We start from the raw sequence: 21,255 nt of genomic DNA, 5'->3' as shown, positions 1-21,255 counted from the left end.
GTAGCTAAACCCAGAGATGGAGTCAGAAGTAACACAAGAGATTTCTTTCTGCTAACTTGTAGTTTTTATCTATTTCTATTTATTTCTTTGCAGAGAAGTACTCCTATGTTACTACAATGTAACTTTACACACCACAGAAACATTTAAGCAAGTTTTATTGCATACTCTGAACTTGTGATTTTGATCTTTCTCCCCATCTTCTTACTTCTAGTATGCCTGATAAACAGCCTAGGCTCCTGTTAGCTGTATCCAAAAAAATCTTAAGTTTCTGCAGATGTAATTAGGAGAAAGCATATGTCATACCAGGTCTTTGACTGTCAGCCCTATAACGTTACCTGTGGTGCTAGCACTCAGACATTTACTAAGTTTGGTGACTTTCAATGCCTTAGCTTACTAGGTACAGGATAGAGCTAAAACTCATTTCCCATGGATTTATGGTTCTATGTGTAAAGTATATCCATTTTTTTGGTGTAACAGTACAGCTAAAAGGCACAGTAGTCATTTTGTGGGAGCCCATAGGAAAAAGAAGCATGCCAGGGAAAGAACTGTAATTCAGATGGGGAAGTTTCAACTGAACACCTGTGGTATATATGGTCTCCTTTAAAACTTGCTTACTTAATACTGATACCAGAGTAGATGGTGATACAGGGACATGCTGGTCATGCTTTTGGAGCTGGGGCCATCTCTGGTAGGAGGATAATCCTCACTGTGTAAATATAATGCCTGGTTCTGGTTCAGGTGAAAATGAAAAGCATTAGTTAACATGGATTTTGCATGCCTGATGTGAGGTGCTTGTCAGTGAGAGCCAGGACCTTCTCAATACCTGTGCCTGTAAATAGAGACTTCTGTGTAATTATTTATCGTAATAAATCAGCAGAGTTGACACACTCTGGCTTGCAGGTATCCTAAGTTCTTTATGGGACACCCCCACCCCCCCAAAAAAACATAAAACACCACAAAAACCCACAGATTACAGATATGATCTATAAATGTGTATACTGCTGATGAGTAAAATCTGGTGTGACAATGGAAAAGTTAATTAATAGTTTTTAGCCTGTCAATCTCACAGTATTATCCCGATTCACAGTAATGGCTTCTTGTATTCTAACCCAACAGCAATACAGATGTGCACACGGTAGCATCACTGCTTAAGCTATACCTAAGGGAACTCCCAGAACCAGTCATACCATATGCAAAATACGAAGATTTTCTTTCCTGTGCCAAAATGCTCAGCAAGGAGGAAGAAATGGTGAGTTGGCAATTTGAGTAAGATGAAATAAAAGGTTGGCATGTTATAACGTGTTCCAGTTTTGAGGAGGAGAGAAGCTGGAATCCTAATATCCTAATTTAAGATGTACTTCTATTAATTGAGGCTGGTTTTATATTAAAATTGTTGCCACCTAGGTCATTTGGAAGTCTAAATAAAAGTGTATCTATTGCATGTCACTGAATCCAGTTCAAATAAATATCATTGTGGTCAATAGCTTCCATTTTGCATGGAAGAGACTTACGTTTTCATGGATTATCATTCTGAACTGCAAAAGGAAGGGTCTTGGTAGTTGCTGTCCAACCCTTGCCATTAAATCAGGATGACCCCTTCTAAGAATCAGGATGCCAACTTTTACTGACTTGATTGAAGGCCTACGGACTGTACTCATTGCTTATCATTGAAAGAGGTGGCCTCAAAAAGATGGCAGTGGGCCACCTTCCAGACTCTTTTAAAACAGTATAACATAGATGAGCAAAATAAGGGTTCTGACTGATAATATGTGCCCTGCAGTGGCATGGGCCTACTATATATTAGTCTGAAGACATAAGAAACTAAGTGCTGGTTTTTATGTTGTTCCGTGTGCTTGTGGGTAATGATGTCAACCCTGATAATTTTTTTTTAAAAGTAAATACAGATAGGCTCATTCTGTTGATTTCAGTCTACTTCCCTAACTTTCTAAGGTGGTTATTTCTGTTTAATTCCTTTTCAACATTTCAAATCCTGCTAGAACTGGAACCCCTTCTACCTAATCTTCTAATTGATTAAAATGAGTAGGAGCTCCTCTTTTCTGAGAGATTGTCTCCTTTCTGAGCCTTCAGTTGATGACTACCAACAGCAGAGGTGGCAGTTGTTCCCATCTGATGGAATGGGGCGGGGAAGATCTGTGGCAAACTGTCTTCTATGGTCATTACCTCTTACACCCACTGAAATTAGACTGGTTTCTTTGCTGACCTTTGCTTGCAGATTCTTGTCAGCTGCTTGCAAAAGGTGGGAGTGGGCTGTTCAGCTGGTTTAATTCGAGCTGCTCTTCACACAAGTTATGGCAGGGGACCCTCAGAGCTAAAGTTGCAGCTATTGCTTGTGCGTGTTGTATATGTCTAACCGTTGCTAGCTTCAACATAAAGCCACCTGACAGCTTCGCAGTTGGTCATCAGGCAGTTCATACTTGCAGTGATACTCATTTTCAGATTAAATTTTTAGTCATTTTATATTGGCTTAGTCCAGAGTCTATTTACATAGTTCCTCTGCAACTATGCCACAAAGCACTTTATTAAATTCATTTTGAAAGAAAGATTTGAATTACAGTGGCCTTTTGGTGCTGGAGTTGGTGCTGGCAGTTTGTGAAAAATCAGCGCTGTGGGTGATAAGCCACTGTTGTCCTCTTTATGGTGGCTTAGCAGTCCAGCTATAAGGCTGTCTGACTAGATTTTCAGTTGATCTTTCTCCATGCTGAAGTTAAAAGTGCAGTCACCGTTAGGGGAGAGAGCTGTGCATCTTGTTTTCTTTCTTAGCCTGCAATCAGCAAACTTGTGCACTATCATGATCCACCTGTCTTGATTGGCATTTGTTTTCATAACATACTTTAATCAAAACTCTTCTGATGCTAGCAAAGTACTGAAACCCCATACTGAAAAAGAGTCTAAAGGCACTGGTTGGTAAGAAGCATAGCCAGGGTCTGTTTCCACAGGGCTGTTCATTCCACACAGAAATGAGTGTGTGATACTCTACTTGTCCCATTCCCAGGGTGGGCACAAACTGAAATAACTGTTTATTGGTCTGAATCTAGTACGGACCAGAACTGGGTAAAATACCCAAACAGATTCTCATATGAAAATGCCAACTAGTTCAAACTAGAACTGTTCTTGCAAGCCTCAGCCTTGTTATCAGCAGGAGGAGGAATGGAGCTGCTGGTCAAAAAAAGAAAGAGTGAAAGAGAAGGGAAAGACAGGATGAAACCAAGTTATTTACTTGTTTATTTTTATCCAGAGCTAATCCTTGTTAGCCAAATATAACTTTCCCCATCCAAAACTGGTTCTACAAGCTGTTCCTGATGGTAACCTGTATATAGCATTTTCACTGCAGTTTCGGTGATGTGTTTATTGTTTTGGAATTGCTGTCATTTTTTTTGAATCTCTGGTAAAATACTAAGAAACTGTGTCTCCCCACTCTTTTTTTTTTTTTTTTTTTTTTCTTTTTTCTTTTTTTCTTAAACCTCTTAAAGGGCCTGAAAGAACTGGTAAAGCAAGTGAAGAGCCTGCCAGCTGTCAATTACAATCTGCTGAAATATATCTGTAGGTAAGTGCTCTTGCAAGAATATCACAATGGTATTTATAACTGTGAGCTGACAGACAAACCTGTCTGTGAATGAGCCCTGAAGGAAAAGCATTACTCACGGTCAGAGGATTGGTGAACTTAAGTGAATGCACTAAAACCACAGGTTTACTGCATGTCTAATTACTGATTTGCTCTATCAAGGTGCATAGTTATGACTTGCTGAGTGCAGCCTGCTTATGAAAGGAAGAAAAGCTAGAAGGCAGAAGTGAATATATTCTGTCCTCTTTATAGGACCCTGGTTTTCCCATTTCTAACTGCAGTTATTGGCCTTGGCTGTGCACTCCTGAAGCATGGTATCCTTGAAAAATGTGTATGACTTGTAGTATATAGATTAGTTTCATGGATATGTCTAAGATCTTAAAAAACATGTCTTACATAGTTGCAATTTGAGGATATTTTATGAGCCAAGTAGTTGATTAATTATGCTGGAGAAGGTTACCATCTTCAACAGAGTTATCTTGTAGTCAGTCCAGGTTGAGATTTAAATCTTTTTTTATCAATGTATCATTTTGAAGAAAATCTGAAGAAGTTGAGGAGAAATAGCCCTGAGCTTTCAAGATGTTCCATGAGGACTTGGAATGGAATACTTGAACTATATTAAGAAACCATCACATGCTTTAATTTTTTTTTTTTTTTTTTTTCCTTTTTACATGTTCCTTAAAGGCCTCTTTCTCCCCCACAGATTCCTTGATGAAGTCCAGTCTTATTCAGGCATAAACAAAATGAGTGTGCAAAATCTGGCTACCGTTTTTGGCCCCAACATCCTTCGCCCCAAAGTGGAAGATCCTCTGACTATCATGGAGGGTGAGCTTACTGTACATGACTTGTAATAGAAAGAAGGAATGTCTTTACGTTTATTAACAGTAAATACTAGTCCATGTAGTATGTGCAGTAAGTTCCATATATCTGTTTTATAGACACAGAATTCTTCAACCTGAATGAACTTGTGAGTTAAATCTTGCAGGTTACTGTAAAAGTGACTGAAATGTGCAGCATTGCAAACAGACTTTGCATTACATTGTGCTGCCCTGGCAACTTCACTAAAAATGAACTTTTTCTCTCAAAACTTGCTGCAAATATGGCATGTTCTTATTCAGCATGTGTGGTTGGAGTGCAGTTAATATTTTACCTGTGGTTCTTAAGGATGAGAAAAAGTTAGTACAGATTCATACTGCAGTGACCCATATAGAATCCCCCCCAAGGCAGTAGTATATTACATGCCTTCTTGCACAACAGCGATAAAATTGTCAGCTGCATTCTGTTATTTACAGCAATGTTCAGCTGTAGCATTTTGCTGTGATTAAGACAAAAATACAGCCATGACAATATCCTCCTGTAATTTCCTCCTAGGCTTAATCTTTGTGAATTTAATTCTCCGTAAAGTACAGGATGCCTCTTCTCCCTCCAAACACTTTTTTCTTAATATGTAGGATTTACCTAACTTTCTGAGAAATCAGGGCTGTACACAGACCCTGCACTGAAAATTTTACCAAAACTCAAAAATGCAGCGTTCATAGTTTATTTGAGAGTGTGTAGATTTATTCTTTATCTGTGAGTTTGATGCTTTTTCTCTTCTCCAGATACAACAATTCCCATATACTTTGTTCATTTACTTGGTTTCCTGAAGTCTTACATTCTCTCCTTCTTCCTTTTAATTCTTAACACGATGACTACGTTGCTGTGAACAGAAACATGGCATTTCCAAACCATGTATGAAAGCAGTGAATACCTAGGTTTAGCTGTCTGAACAGTAGCTCAAATAAGCCAGAAAACCTTCTAACATGGAAAGGGTTTTTAATCATCATCTTCACTTTAACATCTGGATTCTCATTGTCACAGAGAATGGTTTGATCATGCATTTGACTCAGAAGGGTTTGCAAGAGCAAGTGTCCAATTTATGTGCATGTTTATTATGTCTGCGCATGAGTATCATCAAACCTGTGCAGCCTTGAATCTGCATTTGTGGCTTCCCCCTGGTTTCTGTACATACTTGTCTCAAATGCACTGTGACTATCTGATACGGGGGGGCAGAGATAAGCTTCACTGTGTCATTGAAGTCCTAGTTTACACATCTGGCATCATCTCCCCATGGTATTTTGAGAGAGAAACAGAAGAGTCTTGCTTTGTTTCCTTCCTCATCAACTGTCTTGTCATGTCTCTCGCAGGAGTTACATTTTTTGTGTGTGCATGCACGCGCACACATACTACCTATCACTTCACTTTCAACCTGTGTCTTTGTTTGTACCTACAGAACTGCCAGACTGACTGGAATAGTAGCTTCTTTTACCCTGACACTTCTGTAGAGCTTAGCAGCCTGGTAGATAACGGCTGTGAATGTTTCTCTTGGTCAAACAGCAAACTGTCCCTTTTTTTCCCATGCTTTTGCATTAAGTAGTACAAAAAGTACTTCAAATTGTTTAATAGACTGGAATTGGAGAGAGATGTCAAAGAGCTGAAGTCAATGAGAACAGTATCTCACAGGATGACGTTTACTGATGGGGATACAGTGTATCTTCAGCTTACCTGGGGCAGGGGAGACGAATGGAGATTTGGGACGGGGAGAGACGAGTTAGCCATTCCTAAATAAAATACTATTTTCTAAGTTTATATTTTTCCAGAACTGGCTGCTTCCTAAAGTTAGTGGGGTTTTTTTTGTGTTTTGTTTTGTTGTTGGTTTCTTTTTAAAGTTTGAGCAAGAAAGTTTTTGTTTTGTTTTTAAACTGGGTGGAAAGGGAAAATAGTATGTTTTTCCAGTTCTTGAAAGCAACCCTCTGGCCTTCCAGTCTGATTATCAACAGCCCTAGCACTAAAATGATGGCATATAGGAACATTTACCAAAGACTGTATATCAACTAGTGCTCATGGCCACACTTCTTCATTGCTGTTTGCTTTGTGGAAGATACAGAGTGCTTTTCTTGCACAATCATTCAAAGTTAAACATGCAGCTATGGGTTGCCATACCTCTATAATGGGGATGAGGAGTTGAGGTTTTTTGGTTGAAGAGAGATTTTCCAGAATTCCAATCATGGGGCAATTTTTTCCTGTCAGATGCAGTGGTAAAAGTTGCCTGAGTACAGTGCAATGTTCATAGTAAAATTCTGCACATAACAGCTAATGTTCTCAGAAGGAATACAGCTAAATCTGCCATGGAAGTAACTAAGTGAATTTTCCTGCTGCACAGTTCTAATGTATGATTTTTGCCTTAGCAAACACATAAACAAGAACACTAAAAAGATGTTGTCAAGTACACACATTGAAATGGCTCTTAGTAGTAGTATTTTAAAAGGGCGTGGTATAAAGATCCAGAATATTACAAAGGAGTTGATGTGAAACGATATTGCACAGTGGGAAATTACTGATTAGAAGAGCACAGCATGGCTCTGAAAGCTTAAAAATGGGGTGGTCATTATAACTACCTTGACCTTGTTCCTGAAATATTCTTAATAATCCTTAATAAGCCTAACAAAGTAGAGGTGTACATCTTTATTACCCCAAGTCTAGTTATAAATGCTAGTGTGTAAATTACAGTGCAGTCAAGTGGTGTCCAGGCCAAGGGGTTGTTCTTTGAGAGGAAAGGTAGCCATTTATTACAGCAAGTAGCAAGCTGTGGTCCTGCATTAGTTCCATACTGTGCTATAATGTGGTATAGTTTCCTAGTTGCCTATAGTCTCACCACAGAGTGGTTAAAGGTATTCACATCAAGTTAGTTTTATCACATTACTGTTCTGTTTTGCTCCAAAAGACTAAAACGTTCTGTGTTCCAGCAATGCAAATCCGTTGTCTGCCCATTTGCTATTAAACTACTAAATATAAATGCTGTGCCAGAATAAGACTTTGGTTTTAAAAATGATCGCCACATCAAGTTGTATCACATCACTTATAATGATATTTTCCTTTGCTATTTGTTATCTCCTTCTGTGGTCTTCCTGGGATGCGGTTACTGTCACTGTAATTAGCTTCTTCACAAAAGTTCCTGTTCTTAGAGGGCCTGCTGGCTTGGTTTGTTGGAAGGAAGAGGTGGTGTTGATCTGGCCCAGTAGCCGGAGGCACTTCAGGCATGTTAAACATTCCGAGTGTTAGAGATGGATGCATTGCATAAATGTTTGTATAAGCTGAATGTTTACTAAGTATTTGTGGAATCTGATGGATAAAGTATATTTATGCTCTAAACAAAACAGGCCATTAATGACCACATGCTTGGTGTCTCCTTTCAGGTACAGTAGTAGTCCAGCAGCTAATGTCAGTGATGATTAGCAAACATGAAGAGCTGTTTCCCAAGGATGCAGACCCTCAGGTGGGTCCCGAGGTATGCAACAACAACAATGAAATGCCAAAGAAAGCGATTGCGGGGCAGCTACAGAACAAAGAGAACAACAACACCAAGGAAACAGCAATGAGGCGCTGCTCTTGGGACAAACCTGAGTCTCCCCAAAGTGGAAGTATGGACAATGAGTCTCCGACTGCTCTGCCAGGCAGCAAGACAAATAGCCCCAGGAACAGCATCCAGAAACTAGATGTCACCAGAAGCCCACCGCTCATGGTGAAAAAAAATCCTGCTTTTAATAAAGGTAGTGGCATAGTCACCAACGGGTCCTTCAGCAGTTCTGTGGAGGGCCCTGAGAAGAGCCAGACCTTACCAAACTGTACCCTGCAAACCAGGAGAACATCGTCCCTGAAAGGACCAGTGACTAAGATGGGCACACACAGCGTGCAGAATGGAGGTGTGCGGATGGGTGTTTCTAGCACAGATGGGCACAGCAACACCCTCAACAGCCGCACCCCAGGCTGGGTGCCCAATGGCTACGTCACGCTGAGGGACAACAAACAGAAAGAACTGGTGAGTGAGTCAGGCCAGCACAACAGGCTTTCCACCTATGACAATGTCCACCAGCAGTTCTCTATGGTGAACTCTGATGACAAACAGAGTGTGGACAGTGCCACCTGGTCAACATCCTCTTGTGAAATATCCCTCCCTGAGCAGTCCAACTCCTGTCGTTCATCCACCACCACCTGCCCTGAGCAGGACTTTTATGCGGGTAACTTTGAAGACTCTGTGCTGGATGGACCACCACATGAAGACCTCTCTAACCCGGGTGACTATGAGAACAAAAGTGACAGAAGGAGTGTGGGGGGCCACAGCAGCCGAGCCACCAGCAGCAGCGATAACAGCGAAACGTTTGTTGCCAACAGTACTAACAATCATAGTGCTTTGCACAGCCTCGTGTCCAGCTTGAAGCAAGAAATGGCCAAGCAAAAACTAGAATATGAGACAAGGATAAAAAGGTAAGACTGTTTGGGTTTACCATCTGACTGCCTCTTGCAGAGTAAATCCAAGAAGTTTTCCCTCTTGCGTCTTGCTAGCATTCTTCACTAGCTGCAGTCACTGGGTGCTTGCCACTGAGTTTCCCATCTTTCAGTGTTGACATACTTTGATGTTGCTTTTGTGATATCATGATCCAAAGTGGTTTGTTTCAGAGCAATTGCTTGCCACAGTTGTGACACGCTATCCTATTGCCATAAAAAATAGTCAGAATCTTGTGAGTTTCTGTAGAATCTAGTTAACAAAATCAGTAGGCTCTAACAATGTTTTAATTAGTTGATGCCTGTTCTCCAGAGACTGAGTGAGAAGGGCAACTGGGCATCATCTTTCAGTGAAACCAGTGCCATGGCTTATTCCACCTGTAGTTTTTGGGAGTCAGAGACTGCTGGAACTCCTTTCCAGGGTCCTTGTTCCACTAGAGAGAGTGCTGCATCCGGGAGTTACTTCTGTTCATGGTTCTGTCTCTGCACTGCTGCTTTGCCTGAGCCTTTCCTTCACAGCTCAGACCTGTTGAAGAAGGCAGGGGAGAGCCATGTCGTTGTCTACAGATAGCATGGACTCTTCTTGCACACAATGAGGTTGCTAGGATGGATGGCCGTAATGATCAGTGAATAACCTCAAAGTCTGGGCTTGGCATTAATTAGTCCACACAGCAGTGCAGAGCTGAGTGTGCTCTCTTTGTAATAAAGGCTCTTCAGCAAAGCTGTTCAGGACTTGTCTTCTGTTCTCACCTCTGTTCCACGGCAGCCCTTTGCATTGGTACCTCTGGCACTGCAAGTCATAGCTGGATCACAGCATGAGAGCGCTACTGGTAGCAGCTGCCAGCGAAAGTGCAGCATACAGAATATTGCAGTCTTTCACCCACATCACTATTTCAGCATAGGATGCAGCATAGTAGAGCATTTCTTAAAATGTTTAATATGCATGATGACTGCATGTTCAGTACCACCCAGATTTCTAATGCTTTCCATTGGAAAGTTAGATCTGAAATGGGGTCATTTTTCTAGACAAAAACCATGTCAATGGCAGGTTTTTTTAAACTATCGATCTGTATTTGCAAATAGATACAGCAGATAAATCAGTTGAAAAAAGGAGATTATCAGTGAAACAAAGACATTCAGGGTATTATTCTGATCCTGTACGTGACACTAGTCCAACTACAGCAGGAGCTGGGTGTCAACACTTCGAGAAGTAAAACGGATACTTAGCCTATTCCTGGAGAATTAAATGGAGCTGTTTGCTACTGTGCACCTTGCCCGTGGCTATTATTAGGCATTTTCTAAATGAGCTATCAAAGAGATTGCCCTGTGAGAATGGTTCACTGATGAAGCCATGGTTTGTAGATACACCTCTCAAAAATTCAATCTAAGCTTTGTGAATGAAAAGACCTGTATGAATTTGTTGGTGGTGTGTATTTCTGCTCGAGTGAGAGAGGAGTGTGCTGCTCAGGAGCTGTCTGCTTTTATTTTGTTTTCGCAGCTTGGAGCAGAGAAATCTCACCCTGGAGACGGAAATGATGGCCCTGCATGAAGAACTGGATCAAGAGCGGAAGAAGTTCACAATGGTAGAAATCAAAATGCGTAATGCAGAACGGGCCAAGGAAGATGCAGAGAAGAGGAATGATATGTTGCAGAAGGAAATGGAGCAGTTTTTCTCCACTTTTGGAGAACTAACAGTGGAGTCCCGCAGACCAGAAAGAGGCAATACCATCTGGATCCAGTGAGCATGGAAGCGTAGACTGTGGGACTTTGGGGAAGGGCTTGGGGGTATTATACTGTATCAGGTGGCTGGTCACCTGTCTGAGGCTAGTACTCAACATAATGTTATAAACCCTTGAAGGAAGAAATCATACAGACATTAACCACTCATATCTACAGTGTGTACTTATCAAGTTTTACTCCTTGAATGCTTCATGAGACTACTGTCAAGTGTTACAACTGGATACGTGTATATAAATTTTTTTTAAAAATCACCTTAGAGAGCAAGAGATGTATCTCAAGAAATATTTTAATGCAAGTCTTGTATTTAAACTGGTAAATTGAAATGTTGTTGCAATCAAGCTTTATATCAAGGCTTTTCTCCCTTGCACTTAACATAATAAGCTATTTTTGGCATTGTGTTACCATCAGCTTATTTTGTATATCAAATGTTTTTTGGTTTTGTTTTTGTTACCCCTCTTGCTGGGGACTGAAGATAAACAGATATGTTAAGGTATGTGTGCCCATGGTTAACCCTGATTTGCGTCGCTTTTAAAAAGACAGCAGGATGAGAAACAGCAGCACGCTAAGGGCAAAATGAAACAGTACTAATTTAACAGAATTGATGGCCAGGGTAGATAGCACCAGGACACCTATATCGTAAAAACCAAATGAGGATATCAAGTTAGCAAAACTGGGGACAATGGCAAAAGGGTAAACAGATGCTTGTTTGGGAGCACATGTGGGTGGCAGAGTAAGAAGTTGGGAAAGGGGAACTTAAGAGGAAGTCAGTTACATGACCAGAGATTTTTGGAGTACCCTAAAGAAGCCCTGTGCCTGATCACTGCAGCTGAGAGCAGGAATATAAACCAGTTTTGCTGACCATATCTGCATGTGACTTACCTCTGTACTCTGGGTGAAAGTGAGGCCTTTTTGTAACACTGGTGAAGGGACACATACTGGGGATGAACCGGACATCCTGATAGCCTTGTCAGTGTGATGACTGCGGAAAAAAATAATAAAAAAAATATGTCCAGAGCAACTGTGTAACAAACAGCAAGTAAGGAGGAAAACACACCAACATATTCACCACTTTTATTTACAGTGTATATTAGCAAGTTATCATACTGTCTGAATGCTTCATGAGATTACTGTCAAGTGTTACAACTGAAAGTTCCCAGGCTCTCAGCATCACCAAGGGAACACCTAGAGGGAACAGCCTGGAGCCTGACAGAGTGCTATTGAAACAGAAACAGCAAAGCCATGCTGTAAATCAATAATCTGTTTGGCATCTTTACATATAGTAAGTATAACTGGTATTTTCTACACCATGTTAAGGATTTTTTGTTTTTAACTTTGCGTTTAGGACTGCAAGCTGTATTATTAGAGAGGATTGTTAAGATGTCTTGGCTTCCCTCTAGTGTCTCTTCAATATATTGCAATTATTTTTTAATTCCAATTGAGAAACGATGAAGGTAGCTTCCAACATTCTTGGTCATAGTATGTATATTAGACAAGTATTAAGTAGACGTGGAAATTATACTGGGAAGCAAACACGAGGTTTACATTTCAGACAAATATTCACTTAAAACGGAGCATTACACATGGTGCTTGTGGATGCATTATTTTTGTCTGGTGAGGTTCAGAGTCCCTAGTCAGGGCGCCTATAGTACTAATTACTGTGAACATGTCTACTGCACATCCAGTCTGTGTGTAAATCAGAAAAAGTCAGACAGGGAGAGATCAAGAGGAAGGAGCATGTTTTATTATCAGTTAGCAGCAAGCACAAGATATCCCCACAATGGTGAGAAAAGCAAACAGATTACTATGTTAATTCCAATTTTTAAATTGAATGAGACAGACCTTGATATCTGATGCAGTAGGCCTTGAAGTCGACTCACAATTTAAGCAGTATCTGACATCTGTTGATGTGACAGCAAAGTCTCTGAGATTAGTATTTTCTTAACTGGAATTCATATTTTTACCCTAGATGTATACAGTAGTCTCTGCAGCAGTATCTTGAGGTGGAGAAAGTCTTGCTTTCTCACTCAGAGTAAGCCAGTTTTCGCATTTTGATTTCCTCAAGCAGTCCCTATGTCATTCAAGCTCTGTTGCTCTCATAAATTTAAAGGAATACACAATTCCTAAGACTAGTTCAAGGACCTGTGTAAATGAGCACCTAAAGTTTAGTCATGCAGGCATGGCAGAAGGTGGCCAGCAAGGCAGTGGGGAAAGGTGCCGCTCCAAGGTTATCAGCTGATACAATGGCAAAAAGGACAGCTACATGATAAATTTTTATTTCTGATACTTGCTCAAAATTGATGAGGAATAGGAATTTCATTTCATGTCCACACCTGCCTCCAATGCCCAAGGCTATATAATATGCATGGCAGAAGGGAAGGTATTTATAGTCCATGTACTTAGCATTCTGTGTTCAATTTTGATTACCCCTGGTCTTAACAGGATCTGACTGGAGGCTTCCAGTGATTTTTATGTGCTGCATGTTTTCCTTATTTGTTTGAACAGGCTTCTTTGTACACATCTGTTTCTGAACTCAGATTATTTGGTCAGTGATTGCTTTCTAAGGGTTAGTTCTTGGTCTACCCCCAAGTCTACCCACAAACTATAAAAATGCAGCTCAGAGTGGTTTTTTGCTTATCTTCAGGTCTTTGCATTCACCATGCCTGAGATGGTTTATAAGACAAACTGTTTCAGTGAAAAAATCTTCATTTTTGGTGTATATAGATCCTCCTCATTTTGATATTGTTCTTTTTGAGGATTGCCATTAAGCACTCTTGACTCAGACCAAATGATGCTACTGCAGTGATTTCTTTAGGGCATGATCCTTGAAAAAAAAAATTATTTCCTTTTTGCAAGGACTCTGGGAAGGTGGTTCTCCATGTGAATTTTATGTAGGGCTTAGGCTGGAGTAGACCTCGCTCTTTTTGCCTGATGCCAGGCTAAGAAATCAGAATTTCTGTTTTGTTTATATATCAGAGGGATCTTGACCTGCTTTGAAATTAGGACTTAGTCGTGGAAGAAAACATAAACCATTCACACAATTATAGTTGTTAAAACTAGCTAGCATTTTTTAAGGTACTGGATACAGAACCAAAATTCCTTAGTCAGAATATCTTCTAGGAAAGTCTTTGTTCCTCTGGGAGCAGAGCAGCAGTTCAGGTTTCTATCCATTTGGCTCAGCTCATTTTGGCTCTGATTCTTTGATGGGTTTAAAATCATTCTTGGTGCTGCTGTCACCTTCCAGCCATCTATTCCTGTACCCTACTTCTTACTGCTCTTGTCACTCGGCTCATCCTATGGTAGTCTGTTCCTGGAGCTGCACCTGCACAAAGCTATTCTTTGGGTTGGCTTTCTGGTGGTCGAGGTCTTGGTGCTGGCTCAATAAAATACCAGACAAGTTCACTGTAGCTGTGTCATTTGGAGTCAGCTTAAACACTCATGGGATCACACTACGTATCTTTGAATGCTTTTTTGGAAGCTTGTGTTAGGTAGGATTTGTCTGTTTGTTTGAAGCTTGTCTTTGGATTTGAAGCTTATCCTCACATTTGAGAAGGTATTCCTGTCAGTTCCTCAAAGAATGTTCAAATTCCAGTTATATGGCTACGTACTGATATCCTAAATTCCTTGCTTTGCAATGCAGGACAAGACTTCACCTCATTGTCTCCGCAGAAATCATCTAGACAGACTGGGAAACTTGAGCAGGCATAGTGAACTTAGAAAATATTACCAACAACATATGTCCGCTCCCATCATGATTCATCCAAAGTATCCCTTTCCTCTCCTCCTCTGAGGCTTCATCAGCATTTAGGCTGTGGTGGTAAAGTTTATTTATGTCCTTAAGGGTTGTCTTCACGCGTCTATTATTGTCCTACTTCTTCAAATTAAAAGCACAAAATTCTCGATGTTTATCACATTCAGAAGCAAATAACAAAATGCTATTCTTCTAACATTTGTAACTTCTCAGCTGTATGTTACCATTTCCACATGATCTACAGGCAATTTGCTGCTTTGTTCCCTTTTGCATGTCCAGCCTGTGTGTGAATTGACCTGGTTGGCAAAAGCAATGTTGGGGGCGCATGCTGATGGATCTGAGTGACCAAAGGATAAAGCCATGCTCCCTCATGGAGTGGAGTGGAAAGGTGCAAGACTTACTCATGAGATTAAGGTCAAAGCAGACTGAGCCCAAAGGCTCTGAAAAAAACTATAAGGATTTCATGCTGCGTATTTGTTGATCATTGGATATCTCATGAAGGTAGTTTTTTCAGGAATCTTGCTGTTAAGGTATTGAATGAAACTGAGGCTTTAGCAGAGACAACTGTTTTTATCACCAGTCTCTGTAATGGGCAAGTCTGGTAAGGCCAAGTTGACTGTGTTACCTACTATGAGAGGACATTAAGATAGTTTCAAGTTATTAGTTAAAAAAGGTGTAATAATAAATTTGCTTTCACCTCTTTGTCACAGGTGTTTCTGTCAACTCCCCAAATTAATAGTCTGTTGTAGGAGTTCACTGGCCAGCTCCAGGCTGAGCACGTCAGTTGACAGCTCAGCCCTTCTAGCACATTGTTACTCTGCCCCATGCACAGCACACAAGAGACAGTGCTTTTACAATTCATCCATACAGATGGCAGAAAAAAATCCTCTCAGAGCTAATAACCTTTTGGTCTAGTCACAGGGTGTGATTGCATTACATTACATTCAGAAGTGTAAGTTCGGGACAGCACACAAACTTAAAAGCACGCTAGTGCTACAGTTGAGGGACAGAGATTAAAAGAGGGAGGCATGCTTACTGCTGTTAATCCTGTCTCTGGCCACATCAGCAGAGTACTGTGGTTGGTGATTGTGCCCTACATGCCTTTGCACAGTAGACTGGAATAGTGGCAGATACTCACCGTACCGTTTAAGTGTTAGATTCTGATGTTTTGCTCAGAAAATCTGTCTTCCTTTGTTTATGAGAATCCTGCTACGCATTTGGAGTGTGCTCTGGTGCAGCAGAATAATTAAACTTCCTACACTTCTTTGCTACATGTTTTTCTTTCAGCATCTCATAAAGCAAGTTTCCCAAATACAAAAGTTAATAAATAAAATGTTATGTTAAATGATATGCAAAACTGGTATGTTAGGTTTTCATAAGAATGAGGGGAAAAAGAAGCTTGCTAAAATTACCACTCTTAAGATCTGTAAGCAGTACGTGATCCAGTAGTTAAAGTGGTGGTCCAAAAATTGAGAACCCATTTGCTAAAAAGAATGAATATTTAACAAATATTTATTGTATAGCATCCCCAGAGTGATGGTACAGACGTGGGGTAAGGAGATACTGAATAAACAGGTACACTGATGTGCATGTTTTGACAACCCAGTCAAAACAGTGAGTTGCCTCTGGCTGCTGTAAACTTGGACCCTTCCTGGCTGAGTGAAACTCCTAATTAATTTCCTTTCTTATTCTGAATTCCCTCTGGAGTTTGTCCATTGAAGAGGAGAGTGCCTGCAGACTCCCTGTGCCCCTAGCAAATCTGCAAGGAAGTAGGGGGAGAGAAAAGGGAGATGGGAGAAAAGAAATTTAACACATACTTTTGATGTGGGCATGCAAAAATTGAGGAAACAGATGGGAGAGATGAGGAGAACAAGGAAGTAAATATACCTGAAATTGCTGTGTAGGTGGTAGTAATTTGCCCTCAGTTAAGAGCATTCTTTCTGAAAGCTTGTCTCTACAAAAAGGTCACTACAGTTAATATTGCACTATTCTTTCAGAGCTTTTTCAGCTCTAAATTAGTTTCTGGGCTAACACTAGTAGCTAGGTCAAGTGTTGCACAGACTAGCTTCCTTGCTTTTATCAGTCTGATGTGCTAACAGCCATTGCTGTAAGAGCTGAATGCAAGGCAGGGAGCCCCAAAAGGTCTGATGGTTCTCCGTGGATTACCAGCACTCTCTCTGGGAATTGCTAATGGCCCCTGGAATGTTGTTCAGCATCTCTAAAGCAGTGCTTCTCAGGAAATAAAATTATATATGGCTGATGCCCAGCTGATACAAACTGCCATAGCTCTACAGAGGTCTAGGAAGTGGCAAGAGAAGCTGAGGAGCTTTCCCCACTAGGCTTTTAGAAGCTGTCATAATGCGTGTATTCACAATTAGCAGTGGTGGTCTAGTTTTGCTGGAGAAATGCTTGTCGGCCATCAAACAAGTTTCTTTAGTATGCCAATAATAATGGAGAGTGCAAAGAATTTTTGAGGCCAGAAAAATGGGCGTGATGCAAATATATTCCTCCCTTTTTCCCTAAGGGATCCAGAATAATGAGCTTTATATGCAATAAAATTTCATTTCTGAATCTCCTAAATGCAAGAATGGAAAATCCTTTCTACCTCCGTGTGTATCTCTTCATGTGAAAGAGATACATTTTCAGTGGGGCTTTATTGTGATGTTTAAATTACTGTTATGAGCTGTTTAAAGTACTATTATGAGCATAACTGTAATTTTTTAGCTGTTAGTATTTAGGAGGTGACTGGACTTGAGACCAAAACACATAGTTTTGAGCACCAGTGTTTTCTCTGTTGTTCAAGTCACAAAGTTGTGCTCTTTCTTTTCCGACCTTAACAGTTAACCTTAACAATTGGACAAAAGGGGTGTTTCTTAGTTTGATTTTTTTTTAATTTTTTATTTTTTTAGGATTAGATTGCTGAAACGTAGTCTACAGTTCAGTGAAAATGATAGTGATTTTTGCATGTAGCACTACTTGCAAATCGGTTCCCCACACTTTGTAACAGAAAGTGCTCTCCATGTCTTCTTCGCTGCTAAGCTATGCCCGTAACTGGTATTTTTAATTGCACATTCTTTATATCGGACTGAATTACACCACCTGGATTTTGGCAGAGCACGATGACTAATGTAGTGCTAGCTCCTCCTGTAGCCACTTTTAACCTAGACTGAGCACTCTGGTGAGTTTTTGCTTAATTCACTCTTGCAGAAGTGTGCTTTGTATAATCATGAGATCTTATTCAGGGAGTTGCGTGAAAAAGTTACAAATTCACACCTACCTAATTCCATAGTAGTTCCTATGTGTAGACGTGCTTTAATACTAACAGTGCATGTGGATAATGGAGGTATTTGTATAATTTAGTATTAATAGTGAGTGTATCACAATTTACTTAATTGATATTCTTTTGTCTGACTGAAGGGACCTACATCAAAGGACCCTGTAATGGAAAGTAAGCAGGGTATGAACCACGACAGAAATTAAGCATCTCTGGAGGCAATTCCAAAGACCATTAAGAGGACAGTTCATGAACTATGAATCTATTTCTGTGCTGCCAGCCAGGCCTGTTCTTCCCAAGGACAGAACCTAAGATCAAAAGCACACTAAGCTATTAAAAACCTTGCCTAACAAGGGAAGAGGTGGAGAGCTGCTAGTATCAACTGAGGAGGATATGCTGAGTAAAGATGGACAGCTTTTGATGCACTGGAGCCAGCAGGGGCTAGGTAAATTTGCAGTACTTTGCAGGACCAAGCACACTTACCAGCTTAGGTTCTCAGTCTGTTTTGGTGTTCCTGTAGTGCTGCAGTCCAGCCAGTATGCCATGTGGCAAAGCAGACTTTATTGGCTTGGGCACACGACAGTGTACAAGTATTGCTGTGCTAATTTTGGAGGTGACTAGATCCATGCAGAACCAGCTCCAGGCATCATCAAGCTCCTTAGCATTTCAAGCTGGGCTGTCTTTCATTCATAGTGTAGACATTCCCCAAACTGTACAGCTACAGCCTGAGTGCTTCTCCTCCTCTCTGTCTCTCTCCTTACCTCTGTGGCCACAGAAGAAAAGCAGAGGCAGCTGGGCTTGAGTGTCCTTTGAAAGAGGTGGTGGCTGAAGGAAGCAATCCACCTGCTCACTTTATACTTGTACGTAAATGAAGTTTGGAAGACACAGGTAGCTGTATCAGTAGCTTGCCACAGGCACTGAGAGATGAGTCCCTGGCAGTTCCCAGCTGTAGTAGGGCCTGCTATGTTAATGCAGCCAACTCCCAACCTTGGAATCCATGCTAACAGCTACAGCTTCAGGTTTCACTCAGACAAAAATGAAGATAATGGCTAAGGAGAATGTCTTCCCTATGACTGTGGCTGGCAGGTGAGAACAGGTTCATGGTAGGCTGGCAGCCTCATTTAGTTCTATGCTGGGAGACATTTAGTGAGAGCTGGTCCTTTGGGAAGTGTGCCCACAAGGGAGAGCAGGAGAGAGAGATCATAGCTGAGGTTCACTTCTGAGCTATAATGACACTATGGCCTGTGATTGAAGTTGGAGGGGAAGCAATTGTGGAAGTCAGCTATGAGGCATGTGTGTGTGTAGACTGGTAGAAACATGGAACAAACAATGAACAAATTTAATATTGAGAACAGAGCTTTTGCTATTGAAGTCTGCATTTTGAGTCTAAATCTTAAGTTGATGAAAGGACCTGGGTTCGCAGATCTAAAGATGTGTCTCCTGTTTGTTCAGGCAATGAGTGCATGGTATGTGGTACTCATAAAACTACTCCCTGTGCAGCACAACAGTACATTTCAATCTTTTTTGGAACCTTTCAGATAAAAGTGACCTATGCTTGCCTATAGTGACTACAGTCTTTCTGTTCATTCCGCCCACATGGCCATAATTTAAGTCAAGTGAGTGGATGTTCTCAAGTCACACAGCTATGCCTGATTCCCAAGTCAGCACTGTGTGGTACCTGGGGGATCACTTTCAGATTTGGTTTTAGGTGCTGTTGAATTTGAGCCTGTGCTCTGCAGGTAAACAGTAAAAGGCATTGGTAAGATTACAGAGTTACTTGTTTTTTCTGAGACCTAACACTTTTAAAATGTGGGGCTTAATCACCTTAACATCAAAGTTGAAGCAATTTTTGTCATCATAGCAGGGAGAAGAACTAGGCTAGGTCAAAATAATTTACATGAGAATTGTAACTATATTGCTACTGTGGGTCAGAAATTATTGTTGTCATTACAATGGGGAAACTAGGAGAAATCCATCTCGATTTTTTTACTATATATTTTAGGGATAGTTATTTAGAAGAACTTTAATCTTGATTACATACACATTAGAGGTAAGCAGCGTGTTCTGCTGTGGATTTATGATGTGGCAGGGGTTTTTTTCCCTGACAAATAGTTTCTGGGCAATTTTTATAAATTTAAACAAATTACTTGTATTCTACTTCTCTCTTTTTTCAAGTTTGACTGTCAAGGCAAGCAAGAAAAAAGCTGGGGGGGGGTAGGAAAACCCAGCTACAGTTATAGCATCTGGTTCTTTGTTCAAACCTTATCATCTTAGTGTGCCTAAATTATACTCTATTCTTTGTAAATTCATAATTCCAATACACTATCGTAGTACCATAATTACACACTGAAACACGCCTCAGGCAAGCCATGCTTTCTGATACTTTAGTCACGCTTTGCGATACTTCAATTAATGTAGTTGTTACTGTGGGGAGCCAAATATACTGCAACTCAGCAAAAGCAATAAAAAATGGCAGGTTGGCAGGAAATTAATGTCCATGCTGATGAAGACAAATCAAAATACTTGTTGCAAACATTGATTTCCTACTTCAGAATTATAAAATAAGGAAAAAGCAGTTGTGAACATAAGGTATAAGTTTTGCATTGATTTTGAAATAAAATACCTACAGAAGAGGAATAGATAGTAAATAAGCGTGTATTGAACAGAGAAAAAGAAGTCAGCAGAATGACTTTGATTTGGACCAAGAAGCTGGAGTCAAACCAGTAACCCTTCTAAGGACAGCAATAGTGTATCATGTTCATATGATGGCTAGCACTGAGAGTGGTAATGTTTAACTGGAAGTCTGTGATGCTACAGCAATACAAATCTATTGTTGTCTGCCATCCTTGGCTGCAGTGGCTTAAACATAAACGATGGACACTTTTGAACCTGCATGTCAGGAAAGGATGAATTATCTGCTCATTTGAGGCAAGTCAAAGTCTCCATGACAGTATGCAAGCATAATCTGGAGCAATTCTAATACACTAAATGGCATGGCATAACTGGTACAACCAAGAGCAAGGTTTTGCTCAAGCAGGACATATTTGCTAATAAATTATGATGGGCTTTGGAAATGAAAGAGAAGATGTGAGGTTAAAGGAAAACATAGAGTCTCTGCTAATTCATGCAGGGCCTGATCCAATTCTTAAAGACTTTATTTGGGGTCAAATGTGGCCTACAGTCAACAGAACTTTCCTTCATAGGGGTTTCAGTCAGGCACCAGCATGAAAACCTGCTTGTATTTCTGTTTCATTGCCTGCAAACCAAATTTAATTAATTCAGTCTAACCAGTGTGACATATAGTCAGCAGATGCTCCCTAACAATGAAACATCATTTAAAAAAAAAACACCCACAACTCCTAAGAGGAGGATTTTAAAGAAGGGATTACATAGATTTAACCTAGAGGGCAGCAGTGGAAGCCCAGCATACACTTCTGTAGTAGAGAAGGGAATAAAACAATTCATGCAGCTCACTTCTGTGCTATTTTATGTGCAGCAACTATATATGTAAGTCTTTTAAATTTACACATGCGTCATATAAAGCCAAGAGATAACACACATCAGTTGTAACTTCTGTGTCTCACGGTT

At 40.5% G+C, this 21,255-nt stretch overlaps 1 protein-coding gene across 12 annotated transcripts in view; it reads left to right on the top strand.

Annotated features, from left to right (window-relative positions):
• ARHGAP24 (Rho GTPase activating protein 24) overlaps positions 1 to 15,953 on the top strand; it is a 231,447-nt gene extending 215,494 nt beyond the window's left edge. For 8 of the 12 annotated variants that reach the window (XM_049815253.1, XM_049815244.1, XM_049815242.1 and 5 more), the window contains 5 exons: positions 1,117 to 1,249; positions 3,492 to 3,565; positions 4,287 to 4,408; positions 7,819 to 8,887; positions 10,404 to 15,953. In XM_049815253.1, coding sequence (XP_049671210.1) covers positions 1,117 to 1,249; positions 3,492 to 3,565; positions 4,287 to 4,408; positions 7,819 to 8,887; positions 10,404 to 10,647 — 1,642 coding nt within the window. In that variant the 3' untranslated portion in view covers positions 10,648 to 15,953. The remainder of the gene's footprint in view (positions 1 to 1,116; positions 1,250 to 3,491; positions 3,566 to 4,286; positions 4,409 to 7,818; positions 8,888 to 10,403) is intronic. The other 4 variants (XM_049815246.1, XM_049815248.1, XM_049815249.1 and 1 more) reach the window with 1 other exon arrangement.
• Positions 15,954 to 21,255: the final 5,302 nt, after the last annotated feature.

This window comes from Accipiter gentilis, chromosome 12 (genome assembly GCF_929443795.1).
Source record: "Accipiter gentilis chromosome 12, bAccGen1.1, whole genome shotgun sequence".
NCBI classification, from domain to species: Eukaryota; Metazoa; Chordata; class Aves; order Accipitriformes; family Accipitridae; genus Astur; species Astur gentilis.
The sequence above is the reverse complement of the archived record's forward strand: the minus strand, read 5'-3'. Positions and strand labels throughout refer to the sequence as shown.